General features: G+C 36.5%; 1 protein-coding gene across 1 annotated transcript; it reads left to right on the forward strand.

Moving 5' to 3' along the window:
- Positions 1–398: 398 nt before the first annotated feature.
- Positions 399–10,301, forward strand: LOC143591083 (protein root UVB sensitive 6-like). The gene is made up of 13 exons (XM_077071397.1): positions 399–707; positions 2,601–2,699; positions 2,823–2,936; positions 3,826–3,897; positions 3,989–4,099; positions 4,183–4,302; positions 4,430–4,531; positions 4,621–4,693; positions 4,872–4,955; positions 5,590–5,654; positions 5,762–5,863; positions 5,983–6,162; positions 9,932–10,301. Exons 1-13 carry the CDS (start codon positions 399–401, stop codon positions 9,995–9,997), a joined length of 1,497 nt encoding a protein of 498 aa, XP_076927512.1. The 3' UTR covers positions 9,998–10,301.
- The last annotated feature ends 413 nt before the right edge of the window (positions 10,302–10,714 follow it).

Here is a 10,714-nt window from a genome sequence, read left to right on the forward strand (position 1 = left end):
AACTTCGGTCTCCAATGTGAACCAAACTTTCTATCAATAGGCCACAAGTGGAGGGATTCAACTCTCATGTTCTCTTAAGTCACACAAACAACCCCATAAGTTTAAATTTAATACAATATGAGCCAATAGCGTAAGAAACCGAACCCATACTGACCGGATTCCCGTCATGTTCTCTCTCGATTATTAATAATTAAAAAATGAAAAAGAGAAAAAAAAGAACAAATTCATGTCGACTGAACCTCACTCGTGGTGGGGTGTATAGTAACTTGTCAAAGCCACCTGTACAACACATCAATATGATGCATCCATCGTCAATTCCAATGCTCCCTTCTTCACTTCCTCCATTTTTATGTTGACAATCTATTAAACTATCAATACACACTCACACTCCAACCACCATGAAACTCGACCGCCGCACCACATCCAATTCCACCACGGACGCTCACCTCCTCGTCCGTGAAACTCTCAGAATCTCCGCCAATTTAGCCTCGTCCTGTCCGCCGTCGGAACAAACTAGGTCACCGAACGCCACCAGCTATGGACTCATTGAAGAGCAATTCGTTGATGCCAGCTTGAGGTTGATCTGTTATGAGGAAATTGACGGACGGAGGTTTAAGTATGTGGCGCACAACGACGGGAGTAAGTTCAGGAAGGGCTCCAATTCGATCCGTGCTGTTAGCTTGCAGTCTCACAGAGCTCCGGCTGATGTAGGTTTATTGTTCTTCAACGATTGATTACTTGAAAAGCTTATTTGTGTAAATTGTGCGAGTAAAATAGAAATATTTCTGGGGTGTTATTGTTTTTTTAGTGAACATGAATTCTATTCGTGGTGTTAGTTTGCAGCCTCACCGAGCTACTGTGGATGTAGATTTATTGTTTTTCAATGCACTAGTGTTTACTGTTGAGTTTGTGTTTAGATTGATGTTATTTGACGGTTAATTTGCTTGATTAGTTGAAATGTTTATTTGTGTACTGAAATTTTGAGAGTTAATTAATATACCTATTTCTGTTATTGCTTTGTAGTGAATATGAATTTGAGAAGGGAGAGTGAATTTGTGTTTAGAAAGATGTTATTTGATGGTTAATTGATTGATAAGCTTGAAGTGTTCATTTGTATAGTGAAATTGCGCGACTTACATATACCTATACCTATTTCTGGTATTGTTTCGTAGTGAATACGAATTTGAGAAAGGGGAGTGAAAGTAAATTTGTGTTTAGATAGATGTTACTAGATGGACAATTGTTTGATAAGTTGAAATGTTTATTTGTATCATAGTTATTAAAAGCCCTCGCTTCTTGCACCTAGGCCCTCAATAAATGTGCTTCTAGTTCCTAGGCGAGCGCTTCGGCATTGTCTATGCCAAGAACATGTGAACATAAAATCCGAGCAAAAGAAACGCAAGGGTTGCTATTGAAACTTAGATCTAGGAGAAGGCTAAGGCAATATATTGATACATTTTGTTATTCAAGTTTTGGGATCACATTCTAATCTTGACTATTTTAGAACGCTTGGTACTAATTAGATGATATTAAATGTTATATAGTAGCTTTTGTTTATTTTATTTGAAGAATAGCATTATTTTTCATATACATAATATATTTTAAATGTTTTATTTAAATGCGCTTATTTTTCCTCAGGCCCTCGCTTTTTTTGCGCCTTGCGCCTAGGCCCTAGGCAAGGCCTATGCGCCTTGAGTGCGCCTAACGCATTTAATAACTATGATTTGTATAGTGAAATTGTTCGAGTAATATAGACATGTTCAGTAATATAGACATGTTTCTGGTATTGTTTCATAGCGAATATGAATTTGAGAAAGGAGAGGTATCGGTCTGTAACTGTTAACCACAGAAACAGTTGTTGATTAAAGGAAAGTTATGAAAGATTAGGTTAATTTAGCTTCTATGCATAGAATGTAGGTTTTTCTTTCTCTCTCTCTAGAGAGTTTTGTGCTTTATTTTAGATTCAATGCACTAGTATTTACTGTTGAATTTGTATTTAGATTGATGTTATATGATGGTTAATTGATTGATAAGCAGAAATATTCATCTGTATAGTGAAATTGTGTGAGTAAAATAGACATATTTCTGTTATTGTTTCGTAGTGAACATGAATTTGAGAAAGGAGAGATACTGACCCATTTGCTTACTGAAAGGAACTATAGCAGCAATTGTTGAAGAGTGGAGAGTTGCATATATTGAAAGTTTTGAATGATTAGGTTGATTTAGGTTTTATGTGTGAAATGTTATACTTCTTGTAGCACAGAGCAGATCAATAGAAGTGAAATTGCATATTAATCTGAGTTTCTTATACTGGATATATTAATAAACATAAAGTGCTGAAAATGTCGGTAAGTCAGTAAGGAAAAAAGAAACAAATGGCTTTATACAAACTGAAGCTGAAGCACACAGGAAAAAAAACTTGTAAAAAGTTGATTTCTGTGGAATGGACTAACTAATAACTAGTTAGGACTTAGGATATAACATACTGATAGTAGATGTTAAGAAGATGAATGCATAAAACAAGCCCCTTGTATAAAGTAATTCATAAAATGTTCATGCGTTGTCTGGTTATCATGAGCTGTTGACACTGTGCACTGCAGGAGTTGATGGATTTTATACGATCCTATGTGGTTCCAGAAGGGTTTCCTGACAGTGTTAGCCCTTCGTACGTGCCCTACATGACATGGAGAGCTTTAAAGGTAAACAATTTCAATCATATGGAGGAATGATATAATGTGACATCATGTAATTTGGTGTTATGCACCGTCATCTTCATTACACATAATGATCCCTTGACAATTATTTATGTGTCTTCTATATAGCATTTCTTTGGTGGAGCAATGGGTGTGTTCACCACACAAGCACTTCTACATTCTGTTGGTGTTGCTAAAAGCCAAGCTATGCCTGGTGCTGTTGCTATCAATTGGATTATCAAGGTAATGGAGTCTTTTGGTTTTTACCAATCTTTAAACTGAGGCTTGAAATTTTATGAATGCCATCGAATGAAAGTTGCCGTCTTACTACATAGTATTCATTATATGAAATGAAATGATACTTCTTTTATTGGTCAATTTTGTATTCTTGATATGCTACTTGTTGCTCCTTGTAAGGTAAGCTTCACTTGCCACACTAGGCCTGCAAACGAACGGAGCGTGTTCGGGTTTATTCATTTAAGTTTAATCGAACAAACGATCAAATAAGAACTATTTAAGGAGCTGGGTTTTCTTGTTTGTGCTCGCTTATTAAGAAAATGACCGTGTTCGTTCGTTAACAGTATGAACGAACTGTTCATGAACGTGACGAGTGAACATAAATGAACAAACATAACTGAGCTAAAACCAATTATAGCCTAAAAGGTTATTAAAACTAAACTAAATTGTAATGGGCCTAAAAAGTTCTAATGAATATATTAACAAATGAGCATAAATAAAGGTAAACAAATTTAAAATGAATGAACATTCACAAACGAGACATAATGATCAAACTTTTTTTTTTTTCTGTTCATGTTCGTTCGTTTATTAAGTTTGCGAACATAAACGAACTTCCCTCAGAACAGTTCACTGAACATTCGGTTCGTTTACAGGATTATGCAGCATCAAATCCTTCCTCTTTCTTTGATGATTGCGTTTTAAGGTTCTATCTTGATGATCTCACTGAACTGTGTTACAATGCACATTGTTAGATTTTCCATATTTTGAACATGTTAGTTCTGATCTTGCTGTGTGTTCATTTGATGGGAAAAATTAGGACACACTAAAAAAGATAAGAGGATAACCAGATACTGTTTCATATATAATAAGAGGTTTTTATATGCTTGATATGCAGGATGGTTCTGGGCGCATTGGCAAAATGCTTTTTTCCCGGCAAGGAAAGAAATTTGATTATGATTTAAAGCAGGTGAACATTTCTGTTTGAAGGATTATCTCCATGATCTGTGTTTTTTAATGTCATAAATATCACAAATCTGATTATTTTATATTTTCTTTAGCTTCGATTATCTGGTGACCTTCTGATGGAGTTGGGTGCTGGTGTAGAGTTGGCAACTGCAGCTGCACCACACCTCTTTCTGCCTCTTGCCTGTGCTGCAAATGTTGCGAAGGTTTGTTTCAGTTTATGAAATCATTCATGCCTCTATTCAGAAACTAACGATGATGTTTTAAAATGATTTTGTTTTGATTGTAGAATGTTGCTGCTGTTACATCTACATCGACTCGCACCCCAATATACAAAGCCTTTGCAATGGGTGAAAACATAGGTGATGTTACTGCTAAAGGAGAATGTGTTGGCAATGTGGCAGACCTGGTATGTACTATGGTCTATCTGACTTGAGCTTTCAAAATTCAAACAAAATCATTCTGATATACATGATTGATATGCATGCCTCAAGACTATGTTATCTTTGAATTGAATGCATTCTTTGTGTTTCTAGTTGGGAACGGGATTGAGCATCATCATAGCTAAAAGAAATCCTTCTTTGTTCCCCACATTTGCTCTACTCTCTTGTGGATACCTTTTCAGCTCTTATCGTGAGGTAAAGTCGTTCTAAACTGGTAACTATCCTGATTTTCTTTCATTTAACCTTTTTTGGCATTAATCCCATTACCTTTTTTACTTGACCAGGTCAAATCTGTGGTATTGCGTACACTGAATCGCGCAAGGTTCACTGTGGCAGTTGAATCGTTTCTTAAGACAGGTTAGTATGTCGAACATATGTTTAAATGTTTAATATTTATTTACTAGTAATATTTTGTTCTTTTACAAATGCTCTTATCTGTTTGATTCTTGAATAAACATATATTTACTAACTCAATGCTGTTTGTAACCAAGACAAAACTCAAGTATGTTATATGATAATTTTGTTCATGTTTCAGGGAGTGTCCCGACTTTACAGGAAGGAAACATGATGGAAACAGTATTCAATTTCCCATGGTGCAAAGATGGGCCTGTTGTTCTTGGTATATATTTTTATTAACTGTTTGTGATTTATGTCATTTGGATTGAAGGCAAACAGAACGAACACAAACTGAGCATGTTAAATTAACGAAGAAATGATCAAACAAAGACAATAAAATGGAAGGGGTTTTCTTGTTCTTGTTTGTTTCTTAAGAAATTGAGCGTGTTCACACATACGCTTATGTTTGTTCATTAAAAGTATAAACAAACAGTTCACAGACATAATTGAACATAGATGAAAGAACATAGCTGAGCTAAAACCAATTAAAAGTAAATGTGAACGACGATATGTTGGACCTAAAAAGTTATTAAAACCAGACTAGTAATAGGTCTTAATCCTGTAAATGAGTATATAAATGATTTTGAATGAACGGACACAAAGAATTTAAACGAATGAACATAAACGAACATAAATGAACGAAGGAGACATATGCTCATGTCCGTTCGTTTAACTAAATGAACAATTTTTTTGTTCATGTTCGTTTCTTTATTACAATTACATAAACAAAGTTCATTTTTCTGTTCATGTTCGTTCCTTTATACATAAACAAAGTTCACTGCGCTTGGTTCGTTTACAGGCCTAGTGTTTGTTCTTGTGTTCTTTCATGGGTGATGCTTTTTAACACTGAGTTTCAGGTTCAAGATTTAAGGATGCATTTCAAGATGCAAACTCGTTTTATGACGTGGGGCCCGTCTTTGAGGTACCCATTTCTTTTCCAGTTAGTAATGTTGATGGTTGATGCTTTCTAAACACTGTACATGAACTTCAGTGGCTATTTGTTTTATTATAATATATTTTTATGGGCAGAAAGAGAGATATTTAGTGTCCTATAATCCTTTAAAAGGGAATATATACGCGGTGTTAAAGGATAAAGCAAAATCGGATGATATATTGAAAGCAGCTTTCCATGTGAGTAAAGAAGTCATGCTCGATACTTAGTTTATCTTGTATTTTTAAGAATAATACTGATTCTTATTTTGTATTTTTAAGAATAAGACTGATTCTAAGTTAAACTCTTATGCAATCAGGCGCATGTGCTTCTCTACGTTCTTAAATCATCAAAACACATCCAGGTGTCAAATGAATATGCAAGCGGTGATCGTTCAACTTTGCTGCCGACATCTGCAGATCTTCAAGCTCATGTGACAGAATCATATAACATGGTGTCTGCTTTATATGAACCTTTCAAGAGCAAAGCTAAAGAACAGGTAAGAGTTAAATCTAGTTATCTTTTCCTCGTTATTCTATAACTTTATTTATTGCTTTTTGCATATAAAAGTTGGGGTGAATACGGGCCTGGTCCTCAAAACCGAACCTATAACTGATGTTCGGTGCTGGTCAATTTTGGTTATGAACGGTTCGGTTTTTTGGTCACGGAAGAATTGGTTTTGGTGAATTTGAATAGTGGCTGGTTAACTGGAGATTCTTGGCCTGGGTCAATTTAAAACCCGCTTCTTTTATTAATCAAATCAAGTTTTTGGTCAAGTAAACAGTAACAAACCTGTTATATAGAGGAGCAAGTGATGTGTAATTTATAAAATTTGTGACAATGACCCTCTCATTTGTCAACTGATTCTAGTTGGTTTTTGCTATTCTACTTTATATCGTTTTTGGTAATATCAAGGGCGTGAACGAGCCGAGCCAAGCCTGGGCAGCTCTGGGCCCGCTCAAGCTCATCTCTATATCTAAATCTCGAGCCTGGCTTGTTAATAACTTTTCAAGCTCAGGCTTGGCTTGCTAGTTATACTATAGTTTAAAGTTGGAGGTTGTTGCTGCAATGTTTTTTTCAGAATATTTTATTTGAATTTTTTTTGTTTAAGATATGTTCTTTTAGATATGTTTATTTTATTATTTTTTTTTTGGTTTAGTTCTGATACCGTAACGAATTTAACCAATACCAACCAAATTTGCGTCGACTGTACATTTTACAAATCAACTTTTTGGGTTTAGTTCCGGTATCATAACGAACCTAAGTGAAACCGGCTGAACTTGCTTCCACTAGCAGCCCCAACGCCGTGGTTTTACCGATTTTTGTTTATTTTGGGTTTGTTGTCGTTATTGTAACTAACCTAACCGATACTTATCGAATTCACGATGCTGTGCGGCCGCAACACGGCGGGTGATTTACCTAGTTATATATTAAATATCTAGTTGTTCGTATATATTATATTTTTTTATCATCATCATCGTACTCGGTAAATCCCACCAATAGCAAAGCTATGGTAGGGTCTGAGGAGGGTGAGATGTAAACAGCCTTACCTCTACCCCGTAGGAATAGAGAGGCTGCTTCCGGTGAGACCCCCGACTCCATAGTAGTTTTGCATCAAGCCTTGGACATAAGGCACATAACACTCGATAGTAGTTTTATATATTCAGAATTATATTTTTTGTATCATAGTTATATATATAATATTTATTATGTAATTATCAACTTATATAACACGAAAGTTATAATAATTGTATAAATAATAGGTTCCTTTAGGCTTGCGACCCTAGTATAGCTCGGCTATGAAGTTCGGACTCATTTATTAAATGAGCTCAGGTTTAAGCTTGGGCTCATGTAAGGCCCCGTTACCGGTAGCCCTACTTTTGTGTTGGATTTACTCATAAACACAGTTCTAAATATCAGAGTTAATTAAAACATTTACGCGGAATATAAAACTTTCATAAAACATTACATAATTCATAACTTGTCTCAAAACATCCATTGTCTTTCAACATTAAAGCATTAAAATTAAAACATCATAAGTCTTCAGATGCCAGGCTCTTATTCTTCTGCCATGTGTCCCCGCTCAAGCCAGCTGTCTCATCCTACTCACCTGCGTGCATACTAAAAGTCAGCTACGCTGAGTGAGTTCTAGTTAATCACATAATCATACAATAAATTCTTTACATTTCATACTTAACCTCCTAACTTTCTTTCATACACACTTAAGTGCTTTTACTTTCATTTTTACCTTCATACTTTCTTTACATACATAATCATACGTTTTAAGAGCCTTTCGCCCTATAACCTCACAGATATTATAAGGGTCTGGTCCCTAGTTTTCGAATATTAGAAGGGTTCGATTCCCTAACATCACAGATATTATAAGGGTCTGGTCCCTACCATCACAAATATTATAAGGGTCTGGTCCCTAGTTTCGAATATTAGAAGGGTTCGATTCCCTAACATCACAGATATTATAAGGGTCTGGTCCCTAACATCACAGATATTATAAGGGTCTGGTCCCTAGTTTTCGAATATTAGAAGGGTTCGATTCCCTAACATCACAGATATTATAAGGGTCTGGTCCCTAACATCACAGATATTATAAGGGTCTGGTCCCTAGTTTTCGAATATTAGTAGGGTTCGATTCCCTCTTCGTTCCATACATTATACCCCGAGTATTTTTAGGGCTCGGTACCCTTTTCGTAACCATACAACCATACATCATACCTCGAGTATTATTAGGGCTCGGTACCCTTTTCGTAACCATACAACCATACATCATACCTCGAGTATTATTAGGGCTCGGTACCCCTTTTCGTAACCATACGACCATACATCATTATTTCCTTCTTTTATTATCTCTATCACGTTCATACGCATAAGCATTCATATTATACTTACCTTATACATAGCATTACAACCTGACAGTACGTGCAATATCCGAAGATCGTTCACGTACCATCAAGCAATCATTCTTACATAACACATATATCACATAGGGCATACACTTATCACTTAGGATAAATGTATTAACAACACATCAAGTATGCACACAGCCCCGAAATCATAACAAGGAATGGGGCTAGAAACTCACCTGAACACGGTTACGTTCACCGTTAATCGTAATTCCTTTCTTCAGTTGTGCACGGCTGACTGTATAACAAGTATACGTATCAATTAACTATCACTTCTCATAATGTATTTCTATCTTTATATGACCCACAACGAACGGAGGGCTGCCCCTGGCAGCGGGGTCTAGGGGCGGCAGCCCCTAGCAGGGTCCAAGGGGCAGAGCCCCTGGCTGGGGTCGAGCTGCCAGGTCAGCTTGGAAAAATTTTATTTCCATTAACTGTCTTAACACATTTTTCATTAGATTTTTAATTTATTTTCTAAACGAACTTGGCTTTAGGCGAAGTTAAACCTCAGGCGAACTTAGCTTTAGGCGAAGTTAAACCTCAGGCGAACTTAAACCTCAGGCGAACTTGTCATCAGGCGAACTTAGCTTGCAGGCGAAGTTCATCGCTTGAAGGCGAAGTTGCCCAGATGAAGGCGAAGTTGCCCAGACAGCCTGCTGTTTGGTTTCTGTCCAACATTTCGAGCGATTTTAACACCCCCGCTATGGTTCAATATCACCCACTACGCTTCCCGACCATTTCCGGTCACTTAACACTAAAAAGCTTGGATCTTTAAACTTCAAAGTTCAAGAATCTTACCTTTTTGAGCTTGTTGGATCTTGTTTCCTTGCTTAATCACAACCAACCGATCTCTCTTCTCTCTCGGATCTTGGTCTCTCTCTCTACGGCTCTCGGCCTCTCTCTCTCTCCTCGGATCTCGGCCGCCGGTCGGCTTGTGTATGGGGTGTGTGTGTGTTTTGGAAGTGTGAAGGAATAGATGTAAATGAAGATATTTTTGGGTTTAGGGGATATTTATATCCCTTAAATCCCATTTTCATTTAACCCATCTCAATTAATCCAAGTCCGTGATCCGCTCCTCCCCGATATTAATAATTAAAAACGCGAAATCACTAACATAACTTTCTTTATTCAACATTATAAATTTTAGGATGTTACAGCTCAATCTCGGTTAGGGTCAACTCATTTCCAGTTATAAATGAGCTGAGTCGATATCGAGATCTCGGCTCGTTTACGCCGAATATATGATTACAATTTACAACAACAAAAACAATCATTTGGTTACAAAAATTTGAAGCATATTTGTGGCTCTTAACAGAATTGATCATGAAATTTTGCTAACTCTTTGTGCAGGGATGGGTGATGTCGGATTCTCTTTTGAATCCGGGCAGGGCTCGGATATGTGAACAAGATAGATAAGAGCGTGCTACAAAGGAAGCGTGATAGCCCAGAATACAAGTTGTTCATAGTGCTTATGACAATAATAACAGGTATAGAAATAAACATCAATTTCGTTTCATCGCACTTTAGTTCTAGTTTCTCTAAGAATCGGGCGTAGTCGGGTTTGTATATGTAAACAGTTTTTTGTAACTTTATGAGTGTTGTTAGCTATAGCCTATATGTGCATGTAAGAGTTGCAACTATTTACAACCTATTGGCCCGTTTAATTAAACGGGTTACATGAATTGTGTTTTGCTTGCATGATTTGAAGTGTTTCATGAATGGCTTGCATCATTTTAAGCGTATTTTGAATGTCGTTTGAGACAGAAATATATTTGCAGTGTTCGGGTTCTCCTATAAATTACTATTTTCAACCCGCCAACTTTAGTCCATAACCTGACTAAAGGAAAAGGGTGCATTGCACTTTACTTGGTGTAGCTTGTTACATGGGTCGTGAGTGGGAGCTTAGTTTGCGTCTGGGTATGTGACCTTGGATTGGCTGATTTACAGGTTGATTTAGCTATTCACATGTTACTTTTATTTATTTGTTTTTTCTGTTCATTAATGTGTTTACATTGAAACAAATATTGTGATGGTGGTAACACATTGAAGTAACTTTATAAATCAGGAAGTTTTAAAGCTTGAAATGTGCACTATCTGTCCTAGATTAGTGAGTAATTGGCGGGTCTAATCCTT

Source organism: Bidens hawaiensis, unplaced genomic scaffold (genome assembly GCF_021521415.1).
Source record: "Bidens hawaiensis isolate Kalapana, Puna unplaced genomic scaffold, B.hawaiensis_p1.1 tig00039173_1, whole genome shotgun sequence".
Taxonomy (NCBI): Eukaryota; Viridiplantae; Streptophyta; class Magnoliopsida; order Asterales; family Asteraceae; genus Bidens; species Bidens hawaiensis.